The 24,824-nt window shown below is 43.0% G+C and overlaps 1 protein-coding gene across 1 annotated transcript; it reads right to left on the reverse strand.

Moving 5' to 3' along the window:
* Positions 1 to 13,547: 13,547 nt before the first annotated feature.
* On the reverse strand, positions 13,548 to 24,484 carry LOC133126587 (patched domain-containing protein 3-like). Its single transcript, XM_061238931.1, has 5 exons — positions 23,750 to 24,484; positions 23,453 to 23,574; positions 19,762 to 19,907; positions 13,917 to 15,492; positions 13,548 to 13,554 (listed from the first exon to the last, which is right to left on the reverse strand). Exons 1-5 carry the CDS (start codon positions 24,476 to 24,478, stop codon positions 13,548 to 13,550), a joined length of 2,580 nt encoding a protein of 859 aa, XP_061094915.1. The 5' UTR covers positions 24,479 to 24,484.
* Between the last annotated feature and the right edge of the window lie 340 nt (positions 24,485 to 24,824).

Below are 24,824 nucleotides of genomic sequence, written 5' to 3' on the forward strand. Positions count from 1 at the left end.
AATTATTTGGTCATGAACTGCAGATGTCATCCTTGGCCTACCACTGCCATTGCAATTGTTGAGCTTACCAGTGCTTTCTTTCTTCCTAATGTTATTCCAGACGGTTAATTTTGGAATCCTATTGTTTGGCCTATATCTCTACCTATTATTTTTGTGTTATTTCTCAGCCTCATAATTGCTTCCTTGACTGTCAAGACAGTGAATTTTGGAATCTTATTGTCTGGCCTATGTCTCTACCTGTTTTTCTTTTTTTTGTGTGCGTTATTTCTTGGCGTCATAATTGCTTCCTTGACCGTTGTCGAGGACCCGGCCCTAGGCCTGCCTGATGAGAGATTGACAGAAGATGGGTTAGGCAGGAATGCATTGTTAACCCCTCGCACACGCCCATGGGGTAGGAGTAAAAGCTCCCGTAAGAGGAGAAGTATATGGTACAAGATAAATGTACAACCGTATATGGACACTGAGGAGTCTGAAGTCAGAGGACTTAGATTTAGGGTTTTAGAGAGCAAGGCTAAAGGTCTGACTGAGGCCATGCGTAGAATGTGTTCTAGCATGACCGTGGAAGATGCTCAACATGCTGAACGGGTAATTGGTGACCCAGGGAGTTTGGCGTTCAAAGAAACGGTAGATGGAATAACATACTTAGTTGACACGTGTGGGCTTGCTCCTACAGGGGAGGAGCACAATGCCTGGTTAAAGCAACAGGATGAGGAAAACAATGAAGATAATTGGGAGATCAAAGAGTATGAGGAGATGGAAAAATGTAGGAGAGATAAGGAAAACAGAAGGGATGTCAATACCGAAAGAAGATTAAGAGGCTTCAAGGGCCTTCCTGATTATAGTACAAATAATTTATCGGATAGATTCAAAGGACTAACAGTGGAGGAGTTAAATGATGAATTACACTCAGCTATGAGCTGGATTTCTTTTGTAGATCCCTTAAGGCGCCACAAAAAGGGGCACCTGAAGAGTGTATTGAGATGGTGGCAGGCACTAACTTCTGGCTTGCATGAGGTGTGGAGGAAGTCAAGGAGAGACTATGAAATTGAAACAGACACCAGTGATGAATAGATTCCTTAAAAAAAATACAAAAAGGCTAGTGTTTTTCCACTCGTATATTGAGATGGTGGAAATTCCCAACCGGAGGGGCACATGAGATAAAGTATTGGGGAAATTTCTTTTGAGGTATGATAAAATGACAGTGGGACAAACAGAAGTAATGAATATGGTCATTAAAAAAGTTGCATAAGAGATAAATGTCTTCCCACTCGGTATACTGGGGACATTTCTTATCAAAAAAAGGTACACTTTTATACGAATAAAGGATATATAAGGAATAAGCTTTTAGACCTTAGGATAGCATCTTAGAATTTTGCTTCACAAGATATCTACGAGCTGCTGAAGAAAGAGCAACACAGAACAACTATAATCAAGCTTGAGTGGTAATTATAATCTATATTACTTGTATAAGTAGGAAAAGTAGCACATAGAAGTTCAACTTTATAAGTTTCCTTTTATTTTTATGTCTTTTATTTCTCATTAAAGGTACTATATAAGGTAGAAAAATGTAGAGAAGTTTTTAGAGTTTAGATAAATATAATATTCTAGGAATAGTTTCTTTTAAATGTCCAGAGGGGGGAGCTATAGGATAAGGCTAAGGGCAAAGAGGATGGGTATTTGAGGGGTGTACCTTGAATTTTAACATCATGGTGGAAAGGTAAATTAGAAAGAGCTAAAGGGGTATAAGTAACTTGCATGTGATCAGCAAACTGAAAGATGATATATATCCTGTAATCTGTATAACTCTATTCTTTTGATTGATTATAATAAAGTATATCTTACTATAATCATATGTGATAAAGATTCTTTTAGAGGAATACATTGAATACAGGACATATACCAGATTTGCATCACACCCTTCACTTCGAGACTGGGCTGGAAGTTCAGTAGAACTTACCAGGGCTCCAGAACGTTCGGAGTACTTGAGTTCGTCCCCGAGACACCTCATGGTGAGGTACTGCTCGTGGGAACGTGAGGTCTGAGCTCGGCAAGGGGTCCGTGGCTCACCACACCATCATTGGCATAACTATAGCTGAGAAGTCAACTGTCCAGTTACTTTTGGTGCCCTAAAATGGAGGGACTATGTACAAAAAGATCTTGATGTAAATACCCTCAAATTAAAGCTAACAGTGCACACTTTAACCTCATATTTATTTAGAAAAAATTTGCATTATGGAGTAAAGAGCCAAAGCATCAGAAATTGTCACTGTCCAAATACTTTCTTGTATCTGTAGTACCATGGGTATCTATATTTGCAGTTGTGATCGTGGCTACACTGCAAATTAAATAATTCTCAATTTTCATTCAGCTTTGCATTATAAATGCCTTTGTGATCAGGAGCTATCTATGATCCTAAGGTGGCACTACCATCAAATTCCTGTGTGACATGAAAGCCATGAAAGTATTTCCTATGTTGTCTTGTGTACAGGCTCTCCAGGACTTTGACCATGTGTGGTGCATCATAAGCAAAACTGCTGTCAATCAAGATGGCCGCTCTGTCACTCCAATCACCAGGCCATGTCTAAAATGTCTGGCATATACATCAGCATGTCGGAGAAGCCACCTAAAGCACACATACAGAAGTGTTTCTGACATCCTCTCTCAGTGACTTACAGGAGCAACTCAGATTAGCACAAAGCTTTGTGCCATTAAAATCAGACTTAAAATTAGTTTTTGTGTTTTGTGGAAATGGAGTGACTTACAGAGGCATGTGCAAGGAACTGTTGAAAGAGGAGCCAATTTTCAGAGAAAAGATGAAGGAGGTTGAGAACCTGTTTCTGAATTACAAAAGCTCTAACATTTCACAAAAACTGGAAAATGACTATGACAATGATGATTATTCAAAACCAGATGTTGTCCATTTTCAGCCTTCTAAAGCACTGGGGTATTACACCTGATGCCATTCTTGGGCACTCTGTAGGAGAGGTTGCCGCTGCCCATTGCTCTGGTCTGCTGTCTCTTGAGGATGCAGTAATGGTGATCCATTTCCGCAGTATGTTGCAGAGCAAGGTGACAGGAGGGAAGATGCTTGTTGTCAGTAACATAGAGGTATCAGAAATCCTGCCTGCTTACTCAGGGAAGGTCTGCTTAGCTGCCTTCAACAGCCCTCAGTCTTGTACCCTATCAGGGGAGGGAGATGCAGTTGACTGTCTTCACCATAAGTTGAAGACCTCCTTCAACAACAAGAATCTGTTCCTTCACATTTTAGATGTCCGTGCTGCTTACCATAGTCATATGATGGACCCCATCCTGGACCAAATACAGAGCAGCATAGGATCCTTGCAGGAGAATGAAATGGAGGCAGAATTGTTTTCAACTGTGACTGGAGAGCTATGTTCCCAATTGGATTTTAGCTCAGGGAAATATTGGGTGAGGAATGCCCATGAGCCAGTTGCATTTGAAAAGGCTTTGCAGGCTTATACTGCCCTCTCTCAGGACGGATTTCTGTATGGTTCAGTCTTCCGACAGCTGGGAGATGTGTACTATGGTGAGGAATTCAAGGAGGCTATTTCAACCTTCAGGGTTTCTGATGAAATGATGTGCCAGTTGCAGGACTACTATGTTCATCCTGTAGTACTGTAGTAATGGTCATATATCTGAGAACAGCAAGAGAGTCATCTGATGGAATTGAAGTATGTGGCTGTTTCACAGACAAAGAGGGTCATGTTTTGGTTGAACTAAGACGTGAAGATCACATTATTGGGAGGTGGTTCTTCTTTCACAATGAACTGCATGCCACTTCTGAGGATGCCAGCCTCTTCCACAAACCAAAATCCTTAGTTTTTGCTGATCAGTTAAGGGTTGGTGAATTGCTACAGCGGTATTTACACTCAAGTTCTATTTTTGTGAAAAAGGAATGTGGAAAGCTATCCAACTCCAAGGTTGCAGAATTGCTTGCTGAATTAAGTGTCACAGATGGTGACAGGAATTTCAAAGAGGTGTTGTTCATGTGTGGTATTCAAGATCTCAGTCACTTAAATGCAGAAATGGTCCTTGATCATCTGGTCGACTGCTGTAAGCTTTTTCGTGAAATTGTTCTTGCACTGAAAGCTGCCAAATACACAAGCAGTATCAGAGTTATAACCTACAGATCAGCAGAGGGGACAATAGACTATATCAGTCCAGATTTTGTCATGTGTGGCATGACTCGAGCCTGCGCAGCTGAAATTTCAGGTTTCATGTTGTTTCATGTTACCCTATTACTGCATCCACAAAGGTTGCGATTCCAGAAGCTGCATGCTATAGAACAAAGAAGCTCCCATTTCTCAAGGAAGTACCATGCGTTTCCTTCTTTATCCTTGCATGGTAAATCTTGCATCGTATACTCCCAAAAGTAAGACAAAAGAACAAGTTGAGCATTATTTCTCTTGAACCTAATTCAAATCTTTTGCAGGTGCTAATGTTTACTGCAAATCAGTCAGGGTGGAATGCCATTGTAGGGACCCAATTTAGTGGACTGCTACAGAATGTGAACAAGTGTGATGCATTTGTCCTTTTGCCTCCATTTGATGCATCATTGGTTGCTAAAGCTTGCAGTGTTTCTACTGTCAGAAACATTGCTTTGGTGTATGAGGTCAGGGTTGGAGGTAGTACTGGTTGTGGGCTTATTATTGTGGGCTTATTATTGTGGGCTTATTACTTTCACTAGTGGGACTGGTGAGAGGTATCAGCTTTCGCACGTTTCTCCCCGTCAACTTGACGTGGAAGGGGGGTGGGGCTAGGGCAGACGCCTTTATTGATTCCGGGGCAGTGGACAATTTTATCGACCGACAGTGGGCAAAACACCAGAGACTGCCGGTTCCAATCCATCACGGCGCTGGACGGTCGCCCGTTGGGATCCAGGGTTGTGCGTCAGATCACTGACCGGGTGGTGATGCGGATTCCGTTTCGGGGGCACCGGGAGCGCATTTTTTTCTTTTTGGTGGAGTACCCTTTACATTTACATTTTAGTCATTTGGCAGACGCTTTTAATCCAAAGCGACTTACAAGTGCATAGGTTCTACCATAAGTCAAAGCATCACATCCAGAACTAGCAAAATACACATGAAATGCTGTTCTAAACATAGTTGTCATCATAAGTGCTTTTTTTTTTTTTTTTTTTTTTTTTTGGGGGGTCAGACAAGGATAGAGATATCAGAAAGGAGGGGCAGTGGAAATCAGGAGGGAGGACTAAGGTAGAGTTTGAAAAGGTAGGTTTTGAGTCTGCGTCGAAATAGGGGGAGGGATTCTGCTGTTCTGACAGTGGTAGGCATTACATTACATTACGTGGCATTTAGCAGACGCTCTTATCCAGAGCGACGTACAACAAAGTGCAAATCAATCACAAGAACAAGTGCAAAAGTAGACCTGAGAGGACAGTACAGTTCCGAGTCCTAGTGTAAACGTACAGAAATTCAGAACCCTTGAAGAGTACAATCAACTTTCAAACTAGCATATAAAAACAACAATACCTATACAAGTAACGATATCTATACATAAGTGCCATTACGGTCTAAGGCTAATCACAGTGATTGTGAGTTGGGGAGGGAAAGGTGTAGCCTGAAGAGGTCTTCAGTCTGCGCTTGAAGGAGGTCAGAGACTCTGCCGTTTTGACATTCACCGGGAGGTCATTCCACCACCGTGGGACCAGGACAGACAGCAGTCGTGAGTGTGAAGTGCAGGTATGGCAAGGGGGAGGTGCCAGACGGCACGAAGTGGCAGAACGGAGGGGTCTTGTTGGTGTATAGGTCTTGATAAGGGATTGAATATACACAGGGGCTGATCCTTTAACCGCCTGGTATGCGAGCACCAAAGTTTTAAATTTCATGCGAGCCATAACAGGCAGCCAGTGGAGGTTGCTGAGCAGGGGGGTGACATGTGAATGTCTGGGAACATTGAATACCAGACGGGCTGCAGCATTCTGGATGAGTTGTAGGGGTCTGATGGCAGATGCTGGAAGGCCAGCCAGCAGAGAATTGCAATAGTCCAGGCGGGACAGGACCATTGCTTGAACAAGGAGCTGAGTGGAGTAGGTGGTGAGAAAGGGTCGGATTCTCCGGATGTTGTACAGGAAGAACCTGCACACCCGGGTCACCGTAGCGATGTTCTTGGAGAAGGATAGCCTGTTGTCCATCACCACTCCAAGGTTTCTTGCACTAGGGGATGAGGTCACTGTGGTATCCCCTAGTGAGATGGAGACATCAGAGAAGGGAGAGGTTAAAGCAGGGATAAAGATCACCTCCGTCTTATCTGGGTTGAGCTTTAGATGGTGGTTGCCCATCCAGCTCTGGATGTCTCTCAGGCAGGCGGAGATACGGGTCGAGACCTGTGTGTCTGATGGGGGGAAGGAGAGAAAGAATTGGGTGTCATCGGCATAACAATGATATGAAATGCCATGAGCAGAGATAACAGGACCATGGGATCTTGTGTAAGTGGAGAAGAGGAGGGGTCCGAGGACTGAGCCCTGGGGGACTCCTGTAACAAGGGGGCGAGGGGTTGACACTTCCAGCCCAGGACACGTGGGAGGACCGGCCAGAGAGATAAGATTTAATCCAGTCTAAGGCTGTGCCACAGATCCCTGTAGATGCCAGGGAGGCTAAGAGGATGGAGTGGTTGGCCGTGTCGAACGCTGCAGAGAGGTCAAGAAGGATCAGGACAGAGGAGAGGGAGGTTGCTCGTGCAGCCTGAAGGGACTCGTTGACAGAGAGGAGTGCAGTCTCCGTCGAGTGGCCAGGTCTGAAGCCGGACTGGTGGGGGTCCAGCAGGTTATTCTGAGAGAGGAAGGAAGAGAGTTGGTTGGAGGCGGCTCGTTCAATGGATTTGGATAGAAAAGGAAGGAGAGATACCGGACGGTAGTTTTGAATGCAGGAGGGCAAGTCATTCCACCACTGAGGAACCAGAACGGAAAACAGGCGTGAACGTGCAGCTCGACCGCCAGGTGCACGTAGAGAGGGAAGCATAAGGCGACCAGAGCTGGCAGACCGGAGTGGTCTAGCTGGGGAGTAGGGAGTGATCAAGGATTGTATGTAAGGTGGGGCAGTCCCCTTAGCAGCCTGAAATGCCAACACTAGGGCCTTGAAACGGATGCATGCGGCGATAGGAAGCCAGTGGAGGCCAGTGAGAAGCGGGGTGACATGAGCCGACCTGGGCTGACTGGTGATCAGGTGGGCTGTAGCATTCTGGACCAGCTGGAGGGGCTTGATGGCACACACTGGGAGACCGGCTAGGAGGGAGTTGCAGTAATCCAGGCGGGAAATGACAAGCGCCTGGACTATTGTACTAGGTCACGTTTGGCTAATAAAACATCAGCCCCAAATAAACTGGGGAGACCGGAGCAATCCGGTGTCCCGGTGGGGTCCGCAGTGCGCCAATCACTCTGAGCAGACGCACACTCCCGCAGCCCCACCCGTAGAGGCCGATATAGACTCTGAGGGGGACGAGGAGGAGGCTAGGGGGTTCCCCTCGTGGACGAGGGGGAGGTCAGTGACGTCACTGACCGGGACTCTGAGAGATCCTGGCAGGACTCTGACAGTGGAGATGAGGGGCAGATGATAGGGGCTATTGCGTTTCCTCTCCCGCAGAACGTTCCCAGGGAATATAGGGAGGTAGCGGAGGTGTTTAGCAAACAGCGAGCCACTATGTTACCTCCGCACCGACCCTATGACTGTGCCATTGAGTTATTCCCTGGAACGTCTCCACCTAGGGGGTCGCTGTTTTCGTTGTCGGCACCAGAGAGCAAGGCTATGAATGAATACATTCGCGATGCATTTATTAGACCATCTACGTCACCAGCGGGGGCCGGGTTCTTTTTTGTGAAAAAAAAAAAGGACGGGAGCCTGAGACCCTGCATAGATTATAGAGGGTTGAATACAATAACCATTAAAAATAGGTATCCCCTACCGCTAATGTATCTTTTCTTGGGTTTATTGTGTCTGAGGGGAGAATTGAAATGGACCCAACGAAAGTAGCGGCCGTTAAGAACTGGCCTACTCCTGCGTCAATAAAGCAGGTTCAGAGGTTTTTAGGGTTCGCAAACTTTTATCGCCATTCGATCAGAAGTTTTAGCACGGTGGTCGCGCCCATCACTGCGCTTACCAAGAAGACGGTTCCAGCGCGCTTTGTGTGGAACTCCCGTGCGGAAGCGGCGTTCGCGGAGTTAAAAGAGAGGTTTTGCACGGAACTCATCTTAATAACTCCAGATCCTTTGCGCCCATTTATTGTGGAGGTGGATGCCTCCGAGCTGGGGGTGGGCGCCGTTCTATCCCAACGGTCTCCCCTAGACCAAAAAGTGCATCCCTGTGCGTTTTTCTCTCGGTCCTTGTCCCAGACCGAGAGAAATTACGACGTGGGAGACAGGGAACTGCTGGCGGTCAAGTTAGCTCTGGAGGAGTGGCGTCACTGGCTGGAGGGGGCGGAGCACCCGTTCACTGTATGGACTGACCACAAAAATCTCGAGTACATACAGACTGCCAAGACACAGAACTTGCGGCAGGCCCGCTGGGCCCTATTTTTTGCACGCTTTTCATTTACTCTGACCTACCGTCCCGGTTCCAAAAACACGAAACCTGATGCCCTCTCCAGGGTGTTTGATAACACTGACAGGGAGCACACTCCTCAACCTATCATCCCTGAGGAGCAAATAGAGGCGCCAGTGGTTTGGGAGGTGGAGGCGGCGGTGCGAGGAACGTTGCGCCTCAAGCCGGATCCAGGAGGGGGTCCACCTCATTGCCTTTTCATGCCCGCTGGGGTTCGGTCCCAGGTACTGCAGTGGGGACATGCCTCACGGCTGGCAGGGCATCCCGGGGTTCACCGCACTAAGGACTTCTTGTCTAGGCGGTTCTGGTGGAAAAGGACGTTCGGGAGTTTGTGGCCGCGTGTCCGGTCTGTGCCCATAGTAAGGGATCGCACCAACCCCCCTCAGGGCTATCACGACCCTTACCGGTCCCGAGACGTCCGTGGAATCACGTGGCCCTTGACTTTATTACGGGGTTGGTCTGCCCCAGGATGTGGTGTCTGATCGCGGACCCCAGTTCGCGTCTAGGTTTTGGCGTGTGTTCTGCTCCTTGTTAGGGGCCTCATTAAGTCTGTCTTCGGGCTTTCATCCTGAGACCAACGGGCAGACGGAGCGCACAAACCAGACGCTTGAGAACACACTTCGGCGCTTAGCTGCGGCCAACCCCACGTCCTGGAGTTGTCAGCTCGCGTGGGCCGAGTACGCACACAACACTCTGCGCAACGCCTCCACTGGGCTCTCGCCCTTTGAGGCTCAATTTGGGTACGTGCCGCCATTGTTCCCGGAACTGGAGAAGGGGGCCGAGGTGCCCTCCGCTGAGGCTTTTGTTTGGCGGTGCCGAGGCACCTGGATTAAAGTACGGGCGGCACTCCTACGGGCTACTGCTACCCAGAAGCGACTGGCCGACAGACATCGCCGGTCAGCTCCTTCCTACAGGGTAGGGCAGAGGGTGTGGCTGTCCACTCGCGATCTGCCATTGCGAGTGGAGTCGCGGAAGCTCGCCCCCCGCTATGTGGGTCCATTCCATATTATCAAAAAGATCAACCCAGTTACGGTGAGACTCCAACTGCCCCGGTCCATGAGGATCCACCCCACCTTCCACATCTCACGCCTTAAACCGGTGCTCACCAGCGTGCTGGCCCCGGCGGAGGTTCCTCCACCGCCTCCACGGTTAGTTGACGGGGGTACGGCCTATACGGTGCGCCGCATCCTGGCTGAGCGTTGCGTGGGCAGGGGTAGACAGTACCTTGTGGACTGGGAGGGCTATGGCCCTCATGAGCGCTGTTGGGTTCCCACTAGGAACATTCTGGACCCAGAACTCATCCATGAGTTCCGCAGGCGGGGGGCTGAAGGAGCGTCTGGGGCCGCTCCTTAGAAGGGGGGTCCTGTCAGGGTTGGAGGTAGTACTGGTTGTGGTCACCAGGGGGGCTTATTACTTTCACCTGGTGGTCATTAGTGCGTACTTGATGTCTACCTCCTGAAGGTATTTAAAGCCCTCATTTCCCCTCAGTCTTCGCTTCGGTGTCACTGTTCGCTCTGCCACCTAAAGCCGGTATTTAGCACATGGTAGACTCAGCAGCTAACGAGTCAGGTATTGTGCTGGTTCGCATTGTGTTCAAAAAAGGTAAGGAAGGGGTCTGCGTGCTAGTGTGTGTACACTGCAACCGCCTTCCTTTTGGTTCTGTTGTTCTTTGTTTCTTTTTATTTTCGGCTCGTGTGAGTCCGTGGGTGAGGGACGTTGTCCCCGGTATTTTGTATTTTGATTTGTGTGTTATTTCGGAGCTGCGACTCCTGAATCTTTATTTTTGTTCGCCCAGTCTTTTATACTGGGTTGTACTTTTATTTTGGGTTTTCCCCGGTCCGGGAGAGGAGTGCTAGCCTTTACGCACTCATTTTTGGTTTGTGATTTTCGCCCTGGTTTTGTAGGGTAGTTTTATTTTCAGAGCCGTTATTTGGGGCTCTTCCTTTTATTTGTGCGGAGTTGTCTCCGGGTTCAGAGCTGTCTCCTGTACCCCCCGGGGTCTTAGTGGCGGGCACGTTTGTGTGTCCGCTTACAAGGGATTTACCCCTTAGTCGCACCTGGCTCTCTGCACCTCCTCAACCTCACAGATGCCTCCAATTCTTTTGCAAAACATGTTTAGAACTGATAGTGAAAATGTCTGTGTTCAGATCATTCAGGCGGCTATTCTGTTCCAGAAGGCATACCTGAAGAAGCAGAAAGCATTGCTTTACAGTTGGCTGAAATCAATGCAAATTATGGAAATTCCAGTACTGAAAAACACCATCTTTCAAAGAATGATTTCAAGAAGCATTGAATGCTGTTCTGTTCAGGAATCAAAATCCTACTTCAGCTCAGACACCACATCTGTAGTTGTGCTTGATGGAAACACTAAGGATGAGGTCTCCAACCTTCCAATTCAGGAGAAGCCAAAACAGCATTTCATGCAGAAATCTACATACATAGTGACGGGGGACTGGGATTTGAAACGGAATGTTCAAGGTGAGTGCATTGTTTAGCAGAAGGTCTGCTATCTTTCATGTTGAGTTTGACTGAAAACATGAAAGATGACTTTACAGAGTTTTAGACATTTTGGCTTCAGATAACAGCAGTTGCCAATTTTTTTATTTGTATTTATATTTTTTATTTTTTTGGAATCTATGCATTTTATTAGCCCATATAAATTAGAGTATGATTCAATGTAATATTTTTAAATATGACTTAGGTGGAGTTATACGTATATTTTGAAAAAGAAACAAAACTTTGGAAGCCAAATCATTTGAATAAGATTTATTAGGCCTAAGAGATTGATATGCAGATCATTCATCTTCTTTCAGTTTTTGTATGAGGGGGAGAATCATTTATTTGAACAATTGTGTTTTATTGAATGTTGATTGACTAAGTTCCATCAGAAAAATTTAGTACATTCTATCATGAAATGTTTCAGTTACAATTTTACTTGGCACAATCGTCTTTCTTCTTCTCTTTATTTTTCTGCTTGCTAGTCTCTATAGCAAGGGTGCCACGTAGAAGATGTGGGAACATAGACTTAGAGCGTTTTCTGTTCTCTGTTATACGTCTAAGTCATTCCTTTTTGTCTGGGTTCGATTAGTGTCTCTGCCTCCTGCTCCATATTTGTTTTAAAGGTACAATAGGTAAGATTTCTGTGTTAAAACACTGACATGTTGACTCACCCTCTGTCTGTGTTCATAGTCCTTCTGGTTTCAAAATATACAGTTGACAGGCATTGTACAGCTGTAGAATAATTCAAGCTCATTGGTTAAAAAAACTAGTTCTAATTGCCACAGCCAATGGTGTGGGGGCTTATTCTGATTGTTCGTAACTGCCCAAATTGCATCACTGAAACTCTTGCTATTACTTGCAATATACTATTGCTTATTATCGAAGCGAAGACTACATTTCTATTTATAAAACAATACCAGTTTGCAAATTAGCCATAGTTAGCTCGATGAATTTACAAATATCCTCCTGAGGCAATACGAACGTAGTAGTGAGCATTGCGAGCATAGTTGCACAGGGCGTTGTGCCTCAGGTTGGATAAGAAGAATACATGTTTTAGGTAAGCAAAATGCAGTATTTTATACCTCATAAGACCCACAATATAATTTAGTAAGAGACTCCAAAAGACTGAAGGATGCAAGTGTGTTCAGCGGCCATAGTTCCAACCGTCTAACTTCTCAGAAAACAACGTCTCTCATTTTTACAATTCTTTTCTTGAATGTGTATTTCAAATAAACATGATACCTCAGGTAAATAAGACAGCTTCAGAGTTGCTGTAAGGGAAAATTCTTCACATTGAAGGAGGTAGGCTACTGACTCCTATAGGCTTCAAGTCTTTATGCTAAGCTAACAGATTATGCTAAAATGGAAACAGAGCCAGTGAATGCACAAAAATGAAAATTAAATTGAACATCTCATTTAAGTCTGGGTAAGTCGGAAAAAAGGTATATTTCCCAAAATTTGGTGTATTCTTTTACGGGGTTATCCAGCTATTCAGAGAACTATAATGTATTTTACTGAAAGATAAACTTTAGAATGAAATAGTTATTGCTGCATAGACTATTACAATTTGGGTTTTAATGGTAAATTACAGTAGATTCAAACTAAATGGCATTGAAAAATCACATTTTATTGTTCAACATTGCAAACAATTACAGTAATCATTGATTTCCTGAATTACTCATAATTACTCATAATACAGATGTCACAAAAAATCACAAAATCACTTAAAGAAGCAGTGGGCCTGTATTGCCTATATACAATATGCCAGTGCATAGTCTGTCAGCATCTTGAATTTGGTAGAGGGATGATGACACCATAAATCAAGCCAACTTTTCCATAGCACATTTAAAATAACAAATTGACCAAAGTGCTGTACAGAGTTAAATAAGATGCATGAATTAAAATAAGATTTCACATTACACACAAGACATAATGTATTGGGAAATACTTCAGACAAACTCATAGGCTAATGAGAAGAAGTATGTCTCATGACAATATTTAAGGTGTCAATGGAGGGGGAGGACTTAATACTCAGAGGAAGGCTATTCTCAACCTCTCAATGGAGAAGGCACAATCACCCTAAAATAGCATTGCGGAATGCACATGAGCAATTTGTCAGAGGATCTCAGAGACCTGGAGGTGGAATAGGGTCAGAGGAGTTTGGAAATATAGTGAGGGGGCAATCCATGTAGGGCTTTAGAAACAAAGATTAAAACCCTGACCAAAACAAACTTTACTGGTAGCCTGTGAAGAGAGGCTAGTATGTAGGTGTGATGTGATCTCATTTCCTCGTGCCAGAGAGAAGCTGAGCAGCTGTATTTCGGACTAGCTGTAGATGGAAGAGGATTATGTTGGGAAGAAATAAAGGCATGCATCTCCTGAGCCTTAAGTTTTAATTTAGCAATTGCTTTTAAGTTGAAAAAAGCTTCTACTCACCACAAAGAGAGAATATTTGATGACAGAGGCCCTAAAGTCTTAAGTGCTAAGGTGGAGTCAGGGGGACAAAATAAGATAACCCAAGTCTTACTCTTGTTTAGCTGAATTAACTCACAGTTATCACAGCGCCACCCAAACCCTTCACTGGTTTTCCTTACCTGTAACTTGCCATTTTAGAATGGCCAATGTCAGAAACAGTCAGGGTCCAAGTGAATATCATGAGCATATCCTTGATTAGCAGAACTGTGTATGTTTCCGTTGATTGTGTCCCTTTGTCCAGCAGCAGTTTCTGCATTTTTTGCCCCAGAATAGTTTTTCTCATTTTCTGACCGACGATACGTGTTCTCATTGTTTGGCCAAGCATCATTATTTCCATATTTTTGCCCAGTGACCCTTATCTCATCTGACCCAGCATCACTTTCCTCATTTTCATTGTTGACTTTGGCAGAGGAGTCGCAGAAAAAGAAAGTAAGAAAAACTGGAATGAAAGCAATTCCATGTGCTGCCCCAAACAGGATGACTAGGAACAGGATTTTGAAGAAGGTTCTGAAGATGTAGCTCGGAGATGTGGACAGCGCCACCAACCCCAGTATGGTTGAAACAGCCCCCTGGACTATGGGATAGCCTAGTTTGTGGAGTGCATCGACAGCCTTCTTATCGGGTTTAACTTCTCTGCTTGAGATAAAGGCATAAGCAATGTGCGCAGAGAAATCCACAGAAAACCCAATGCAGATGACCAGATTGATCATGGATATGGAATCAAGATTAACATCCCATAAGGTCATGAAGCCAACAACACCAATAATGACAGAGGCAATGGCAAAGGTCACCCACAGAGAGCAGATAATATTTGGAATCAGCAAGAGGGAGATGACCAACATGGCTGCTGTGGCCACTAGAATATTCTGAATAGTATTATTAACTATGACAACATACTGGTCAAAGTAGATGAATGCAGGGTGATAAACCATGAAATAATAATTCTTATTCTTATCAGAACAATTTACAGCAACCTCTCTTAGTTTAGTCAACATGTTCTTTTCTTTATCACCATCAGTTATGTTTACAGTCTGGATAAAAAAACGGGAGGCATAAATGTTGCCATTGGTGAAGTTAACATCTTGCTTGAAATAATTTTTTTCTAAAAATCCAGGTAAATGTGATTTAAATTCAGTTTCATTATTTATATGAAATCTGTTTTTTGCATAATTTTCATAAATATCCAGCCAAGACACAAATAAGCTTTTGTCAATAAATGGTAGACTTTGAAATATTTCCAAGCTTGAGTTAAGAGTGGCTCGTTCTGTTTTGTTCCAATACTGAAATTCACCATCTAAAATCACCATAACACTTGGACCATATGTACTGAAGTACAAATCCTCATCACTGTAATACTTAACAACATAGGAAGTGTCTGGGGCCAGGTTTCTGAGGTCTATACCCTCTTTTATCTGGGTGCAATTGTAAATGCTGCCAGCCAGGTAAGTAGCATAAAGTAGAGTCAGAAAAGCTTTGCTCCCTAATTTTGTTAAGAAAGGCCCATAGAAATCCCTAAAAAAGTCATTGATTAAATGTACTTTCTTCTTTTTGTTTGTACTTTCTGTTTCAACATGTAATTCTCTACAGTATTTGCTACTGCATTTATATCTTCCTATGGAGTTTTTGAATTCAACCTTTTTGCACGTCAACCAGTGCAATTCTTTTTCTTCTCTCTGTCCATCCAGTGCCATGAAAGCCCCAAAGAATGTCACATTGTAGATGTAACAGAACAGGATAGCTGTTCCAGTGTACAGACAGAAAGACTGCACGGAGCGGAACTGTGTCATGAGACCAATGTAGAAAGCCAAGAGATTTGTCAGGGTGGTGATGGTGATAGACATGGCAGCCTCTTTGTATGTGTCTGCCAGACGCTGATGAACAGGGTCGCAAATGTTGGTCTGCTGCCAGGCGGAAATCATGATGAACATGTCATCAACACCAATCCCTTGGAAAGAAGAACAATGGTTTTGTTAGCATTAATGCAGAATTAATTTTAAAAATTATATTTTAAAAATGGTTCATCAGACTTTGAAGTGAATAAATGTTCAAAAGTGGTAATGCAAAACCCTAAACCCCTGTACCAAACAATGTGAAATATCATGATTACATTTGAATATTTTAAGGTTGAAGAGTTGAGTAATTGTGATTATAGGAGAGTAGAAGATAGTGGGATCAGTGAGGTATACTACTGAAATGTATTAATTTATCAACATTTACAGTCATCGGTTCATTGAAATTCTGTAATATTTGCCTTACATTTGTTACAGTTGTTTCACAAACTGTCCCATGTCTTCTAATGCAGTCAATGTTTACTTGTAGGCCTAGGGTAGGACCCTGAAATTCCTTTTTGAATTATTTTCGAACATTAGCCCATTAGCCACAGAAAATAAGACAAAATGCAGTTTTCAGAAATACTAGACTACGTGTTAATTTATGTGCATCCAGTCCGCATTTTCGTTTCCCCCTTTTCATTGTATCATTACCCTATTATGTTCTCAACCTGTTGTCCATTTGTTTAGCCCACCTCACTCCTGTGCCCCGCCTACTTTGTCAACTTCCCTCATGTATTTAAACCCCAGTCTCTGCAATGTTCTTTGTCAGAACGTTGATCAATATCCAGTCGCCGATTCATCAAAGCCTGTATGTTTGAGATTCAAGAACGACACCCTTTGCCATTGACACCGAGTTTGCCTTATCCTTGGTTTTTGACTTTTTCCTTCAGCATTCTTCAACTTCGTTTTTGCCTAGCCCTTTTTGTACTTCAGCCTGTGACTCTCGGATTATAGACCCCTGCTATGACCATTCTTTCGCATCTCAATTCTGGCATTGTTTGAGCTCTGTTTACCTGGCCTGATTCTGGACTGATTAAAGACAACGTTTTTGCATACTCCCTGGTCTGCCTCTGGGTCCTCTGAACAGTATGTCACACCCGAGGCCCCGCCTTGATTGTCACCTTCCCTCATGTATTAACCTCAGTCTCCGCAGTGTTCATTGTCAGAATGTTGATCATTATTCAGAGCTGAGTTACCAGTATGCCTGTTTGAGATTCTCTTTGACAACCCTTTGCCTGATTTCCAAGTTTGCCTAGCCCTTCTGATTTGTTTGCACTTCTATTTATTTGGTTTTGACTTGATTCTGCTTTTTCGACTATGATTTTTGCCTACCCCCTATGTACCTTCGCCTTCTGATTTTCTGGATTTTTGACTTGTTTCTTCCATTTTCCTTTTGCATCTTGTTTTGGCTTGAATGTCTAGTAATCTCTTGGCTTTGGTGTTGGACTGTAATAAACTATGTTTTGGAATATCCCGTGGTCTGCATCTGGGTTCTCAGGGTCGCACATAACACCCTAAGGTAAAATGTCTCATTAGTGTGCATTAGTGTTCTCCAGTGTAGCATTTTCTCCAGGATTAGCTAAGTATCATTTGTTTGTGCCATTTCTAACTAAGTTTATTAGTCACTATAGTGTGATTCTGCTCTTTATTTGTTTGTTTGTTTGTTTGTTAGTTAGTACAAGTGCTGTTTATTTAGATTGCAGTGAAACTTGGTTGTGTGTCTAATTCTCCCAGGTGAGCTAGGCTATTGAGTTAGGCTATTGTCGCCACTGGCTGGCAGGCCACAGCTTTTGTTGTAGGAGGAGCCATTAGTTTGCACCCTGTTCACAGTATAATTACTGGCACAGCTGAGCTCACGTCAGTGTGCATTAGTGTTCTCCAGTAGCATTTTCTGTGACTCAGTGTCAGCTGGTTATTTAAGTGATTGTGTAGCGCACCAGCGGCAGCTGGGTGCAGCAGCCTCGTCTACTTGCCTCGGTGTACAGTCACAGGCATACAAAGTCGAGGGTGTCTACATACGGGTGTCCATCAAGGCTGTCTAAGAGCCTGATTATTGTTTTTGCTGCCTGGCCTCACCTCACTGCATAGGATTCCTTCTGTCCACCCTAGTTCTCTATCCATGTGTTTCCTCCCCATTCCTGTCCTCTCTCCTCTCCCCAGGTCCCAGTCAGGTAGGAGGTCTGCTTCCCACCAACATGGCCGGAATATCTCTAACCTGATCATCCCTCCCAGATCTGCTGGTGTTGATCTCTGTGTGGCTGGTGGCCTCTGGACCTGCCAGTCCACCATCCAGAAAACAGATTTATATCAGCCTTTGCCTCCCACCTCAACCTTGACATTCTTGCCTTAATAGAAACCTGGCTCTCACAAGAGAACACAGCGACCCAAGCTGCCCTTTCCTCTGCCTTCTCTTTTTCCCCACACACCCAGAACCTCTGGCAGAGGAGGTGGCACAGGTCTCCTAATCTCATCCTCATGGAGATCTAGTGTCTTCTCCTCATCCTTCTCCTTCTCCTCTTTTGAATTTCATGCAGTTTCTGTTACTTTTCCATGAAAACTCTATTATTGTTGTTTATTGCCCCCCGGGTCCTCTGGGGAGCTTCTTGCATGAGATGCATCCTCCTTAGCTCCTCACCAGACAATGGCACTCCCCTGATCCTCCTGGGTGACTTCAACCTGAACTCAGAGTCCACCCAGTCTACCTTTCCCTCCCTCCTTTCTTCTTTTGACCTTACCCTCACACTTTCTCCTCCCACCCACAAAACAGGGAACCTTCTTGACCTGGTCTTCACAAGGAGCTGCACAACAACCAACCTCTCTGTGACACCACTCCACATATCTGACCACTCCATCTCTTTTTCTCTTCCACTGTCCTCTAACTCCCATCCATCTCTCCTGCCATCCACTGTCACCTGTCGGCGTAACCTACGCCACCTGTCTACCTCCACCCTCTCGTCTGCAATCCTCTCCTCCCTACCATCTGCGGAGTCTTTCTCTCGACTGTCTCCCAACGATACTGTGACTCTCTGTGTCCCCTCACCACCAAATCAGCCCAGGCCTCCCCCCCAGTCCTTGGCTTTCTGATGCTCTACGAGCTGTCCGAACCAAACTGCAGGCAGCGGAGAGAAAATGGAAAAGGTCCTGTCTCCCCAGTGATATAGCTTCCTTCCATACCCTCCTATCATCTTTATATTTCTCTGTCTCTCTAGCTAAATCTTCCTTCTTTTACTCTAAAATAACACGGCCGCCTCTAATCCCCACAAACTGTTTTCAACCTTCTCCTCTCTTCTCGCCCCCCCTCCCCCCACCTCCCACACCTGATGGCTTTGTCTCTTTCTTTGAAAAGGTAGATGCCATTCACAATCCTTTGTCACTAAAACTCTGGAAGGGGCGGTCTGCTCCCAACTGTCCACTTATCTTCTCCAGAACAATCTCCACAATCCCAACCAGTCCGGCTTCAAGAGTGGCCACTCCACTGAGACTGCCCTGCTCGCGGTCATGGTCTTGGTTCTGTTATCTCTTCCCATGGCTTTTCTTGCCATTCTTATGCCGATGACACCCAACTCTTTCTTTCCTCCCCCCCCCAATACCCAGGTCACCACACAGATCTCTGCCTGCTTGGCTGTTATCTCTGCGTGGATGACTTCCCACCACCTGAAGCTTAACCTTGCCAACACTGAACTTCTCTACATCCCTGCTAAGTCTTCTCCGACAATCGACCTCTCACTGATTGTTGAGGACTTTGTGGTATCCTCCTCCCATACGGCCAAGACTCTTGGGGTGACTCTTGATGACCACCTCACCCTGGCTCCACATGTATCCTCCACTGGCAGAAACTGCAGGTTCTTCCTCTACAATATACGCCTTATCCGTCATCTCCTGACGGAGAAAGCCACCCGGCTCCTAGTCCAGGCCCTCGTCATTTCCCACCTGGATTACTGCAACTCCCTCCTAGCTGGTCTCCCAGCTTGTGCCATCAAGCCCCTCCAGCTGGTCCAGAATGCTGCAGCCCGCCTGATCACCAGTCAACCCAGGTCGGCTCATGTCACCCCACTCCTCATTGGCCTCCACTGGCTTCATATTGCCGCATGCAGTGTTGGCATTTCAGGCTGCTAAGGGGACGGCCCCACCTTACATAGAATCTAGCTAGACCACTCCGGTCTGCCAGCTCTGGTCACCTTATGGTTCCCTCACTATGAGCACCTGGCGGTCGAGCTGCCCCTTCCGATATCCCTCTTGTCTAACCCGAAAAAGAAAAAAAACGTGCATTTTACTAGTTATGGATGTGATGCTTTAACTTGTGGAAGAACCTACACACTTGTAAATCGCTTTGGATTAAAAGCATCTGCCAAATGACTAAAATGTAAATGTAAATGTCTCACCAAGTATCAGGAAAGGAGCAGTGGCTACAGTCATGGCAAAGGGCACACCACTGTACAGCAGCAGCCCAAAACTGGACAGTACTGCCAGACCAGCAGAGAGGACCCCAAAGGTCGCCACCCACACCTTGTTCCATACATGATCCAACCTGATGAAATGTTTAAAAAATAAAAAGGAAACAACTATTACAATTCACCACAAACTAAATGGAAAGAAAAGCTCTCATCATTACTGTGTTCTTCCCCAGATAACATGGCATTCACTGTAAAACATTTTTTTATTAAATTAACTAATTAGGTAACTTAGGTAACTGATCACAACCACACTCTTCAGTTTGCTCAGCTGTCAAGGTTCAAGATTCTTACCTCTGACAATAATTATATGTTGGCATGGCTTAATAAAGTCGAATGAACTCAAATTGTGCTGTTCAGTTAACAAAATATTTGTTTTTAAATAAAATAAAAACTCCATCAAATATGAAACCAAAATTGCATATTTCATGTGACTAAGAATTATACAGTGGGACACCCCTGACTGGCAATGCACAAATAATATTTGTCATATGCACGAACAATACACAAATAATATTTAAAGATGAAAATAACTCAATACAGTCTAACGGACAGTACAATAACTTTTTTTCCCTACACAATAGTAACCTACACCCCAAATTAATCCCCCAACAAAATCTATTTGAAACAGACACCATTAATTCTGTCCAGCTCTCTCATCCAGTGCAATCCAACCATCTGCCCTCCACTGCTTGATCAGGATAAGTTGTACTAAGGTGTACTACAAAAATGTATATAAGGTAGGCAAACATAATACACATGTAAGATGACTTTGATTTACTTAATGATAATGCCACCATACTGAAACATTAAATATAAATTATATAAACTTTAGGCTTTGGCCTATATTATTTTTCTTGACATGCACTGGGAAGTCATGAATAATAATATAGGCCAAGGCATAATTTAATGTTTCAGTGTGGTGGCAATATCAGAAAGCAAGTAAATAAAAGTATTATTTTAAATTAAATTGTATATTTGTACAAGGACATTTGAGAATGCTATGAAAATATTTATAATGTATTATGGAGGTTCCCCGTATAGCTTGAGAATGTTTTTGCTGGGCAGGGCCAAATTAATCGGCTGGATTTCTTTGTGCTTACACTATACAAGATAACTAGATTCTCAATGGAGAGAAAATACAGTAGCCTACATATGCAAGCTTCTTGAACCCGACATGTCTACTACTTCCCTTAATTTGTCACTTCTTACTCAATTACAATCATTCCTATGTTTGAGGTGATCCCAAACGGTTTGTGTTCAATTTAAGCAAATGTAAATGTTGTTTGATGTTACAATTGTAAAGTATGTTCATTTTATGTTAATCGATAATATCTGCATTATTTTCCAGGACATAAACACTTGTTTCAAATAACCATATTCTGCATGAATGTTTAGACTAGCAACCAATTAGGAATGCCATTTATTTTTAGTTAAGTGTGAGACTGAATGAGATGTGGTTTCACATTTTTGTTTCTTGTCCACATTCTGTGAATGCACTGCTTACAAAGAATTCTGTGCTTTTATGTCCCAATGGTACTCTTTTGTAAATCATAAATAAATGAGGAGAATATACATCTTATTGTGTATAATTGATAATCGATGTGTTTTCCTGTAATTTAATTAGCATTTTATGGGTCAAAATAACAGTTACTTGCATAACACCTGAGATTGTACTGTTTACATGAATAGTTTACATTCAATAGGTTACATAATTTAATTCATGAAATTAGATTCCAAGACAATAAAAATGAAAGATAAAAAACAAATGTCATGGTAGGTTAATACAGTGTGTTTGTAAAATTAAATCTTTTGGAAAATGAATATTTGGAAATCTCAAATGTCTTCTTATATACTGAGACATTTTTGTATTTAATTAAAAAAGTAACATATTACTGTAAGCAATTGACTACTTTTTACATAAAAACTTGATCAAGGCTATCTGAGATCAGAAGCAAGGAGCCAACCAAAGTCAGCAGAAGTTCTCCAACATGCTTGGAACAACCTCCCTGCTGATTGTCTTATAGAACTGCAGGACAGCGTTGGCTATCTCAGAGAAGTGATGCAGTTTTAATGCCGAAGGGTGGTCACAAAAAATATTAATTTGATTCAGTTTTTAAATGTATGAATGTATAGTATTTATTTAGGACCTTTCATTGAAATTTTGAAAGAATCTTATCTGTACAGAATGTTATACAGGTACCTAAGACTTTTGCACAGCACTGTACATTTGATAGATTTTTTAAGTATAAATATCTTTGTCCCGTACCTTTCTTTAAAATGTAGTTTTTCAAAGCCAAACAAATTTTTACAGAAAAGGGGCAACTGACAAAAATGGAGGGAAGTTCATATTTTTGTGTCCCTAAGTAGGGAATTTCATTGTACTCTTTTTCGACCCCCTGGATATCTTATCTTATCGTATCTTACTATACTGATGAAAATATTGTAATTGTCACTTTGAAAATGATGCAAAAGTTTCATGAGTCAAAACAGTTGATTACTTATAAAATATATGATTATTTTATTATTTACAACAATTTAGCCATTTGAAAATATTTAGAGAGAGTGAGGCACACTAGGGTACACTGCTTAAATTTTGCTTCATAGATCTTTAGTAGTTCTGCATATCATCGTCACCAGCACAATTGTGGTCAACGAGGTTATGATCCAGGAAATGTATAGGTCACCTGTTTTACATTTGTGACAACAAACACAATAATGTTTGGCAAAGCAGCTAGCTCCCATTACTGTGCTACAGTTGAGGTATGCTTTTTTATTGAATATAAGAAAAAATGTGTTGTATGCTGTGTAAAAATAAAGCCCAGTTTTCCGGACTCCATGCTAAATATTTATTTTCTGTGTGTGATTGGAAATTGCTTTTAAAGTTCACCATGACTGCCCATTTTTGGGTTTAAACCAGTTTAAACCTATATGAGCTGGATTGATCTGTATCACCTGATTCAGGATTCACTGTTGTGGACATGCCGCATAAAGCTCAAGCAAGGCAGACTTCAAGTTTATATTTAAGTTTTATTGAGTCCGCTATATGGAACTGACCTTGTCAGACCTTGTTTAGTATTACAGGAAAAGACTCCATGCACTTATCTTTGTAAGAGGTGGATGCAGTATGTAGCCTACTAAACCAGGGGTGCCATTAATTATGAAACCTTTATTTGGGTTTTTTATTAGGCCTAAATGAATGTATGATTTTGGTTGGTTCCATTGAAACATGAATAAAATACAGTATTTGTAAAAAAATAAAATAAAATAGTGTATTGCCAGGGGATGCCAATAATTTTGGAGCCCACTGTACATTGGGCCAACCTGGAAAATAAACAAGAATACCACCAGTCTGTCCATCCATCAGTTTTCTATACCACTTGAAATGTTGGACTTGCACAGTCTGCTTGGTTTAACGAGATAATACAATACTAATGCTACTCAACTCAAGTTATCTATAACCTCAACAGAAAATCTAAATAATTGAGAGTAATTAATTTTCAAACGTTATAGCGTAACGCTATGATAAATAAGCCAATCGACTGTTACAGAAGCAATGTACAGTATAGGCCAGAAAGTCAGTAAATATGGTGTGAATCCAAAGTAACAAAATGTAGGCTACCTCAAGCAAGATACGATTGAGAAAGTGATCACAAGGAAGTATGTCACTGAAAATAAAGGGATCACTTCTTTTGTATTTGCCTCAAGCTCCTCCTGCCGTGATCGAGAAGTGAAATAAGACACCTGCAACGATAATACACATGAATATTATATTTAAATTATATTAATAATACGTTATTATATATTGTAATTAATATACATTAATACAGTATACACTTCTCACGAGCACGTTCAAACCCTGTTGCATCAGTTGATCAAGGAGTAGGCTAAACATGATCGAAAAGAGAATTCTACATACCTCAAAGGAATTTGCAGTTGTGTAATTTGATACAATTTTCACGAATTCGTCCAGCCATAAATTGACTTTTTGTCGATAGGCCTCATCTTCCCATAAATAGTAATATAGTCTTATTGCCTTAGCATTTTCGACAACATTATCTTCACTCAGAGTCACTCCACCGACTTCAGAGCCCAGAAAATATACTTCTGATCCGTTCCTATACGTTGGAAATGTAATTTTGGTTTGCGGCACCATTTCGTTGTTGTAATCAATAATTTCTAATATCGCATTGGAGACGCACATATCATTCGACTTGGCGCAAATGTTAGAAAAGTTTATTGTCTCCTGGTCGGCTTTCACGCGTACGTTGCGAATAGTTTCGTCCAAAGTGATTATTTCTTTAAAAACCTCATTTGTCAGTACATTACGTTTATTTTTTGCTATGAAAGATGCATATGTTCCTTCGGTGTAGAGCCTCTGACTTGAAAACATTGAATTATTGCTGTAAGGAAAGTTTTCCATGACAAAACGTCTTTCGTACTTGGCAGGTCCGTTCACCGGGGTAAATTGATCCTCGATGTCATTCGCCTCTCTGTCTTCTAGAAAATAGAATCCCCCTCCTAAACAAGCGGAGAGAAATAGAGGAATTATGAAAAACGGTAAGGGGTTGCTGCCCACACAACCCCCAAATTGCTCAAATAAATTGCTTAAGCGTCTCGAGACGCAGTCTGTGACACAGGAAGCCATATTATTCGTTATCGGTTTATCGTCCCAACATGTTATCCCAAATCAGTCGGACACAATGCTCAGTGTTTTTCCGCTAATGTCTGACACGCGCGGAGACAGACACCAGAATGCTGAAGCATATGCTCCGCAGGGCGTGTACTAAATAAACCAGTCATTATAGCTATTACCTCATTGGAATATCTGACGTGCAATTTCATGTCATCAAAAAATTAAGAGCTCTGAAGTCCAGCGATTGTTGGGTTATCTGTCCATCAAACTAACATGAGTTATACTCGGGGTTGCTCTGGATAAGAGCGTCTGCTAAATGCCTTGTAATGTAATGCAATGTAATGTAATTATGATCAGA

The sequence above is a fragment of the Conger conger genome, chromosome 4, assembly GCF_963514075.1.
Source record: "Conger conger chromosome 4, fConCon1.1, whole genome shotgun sequence".
NCBI classification, from domain to species: Eukaryota; Metazoa; Chordata; class Actinopteri; order Anguilliformes; family Congridae; genus Conger; species Conger conger.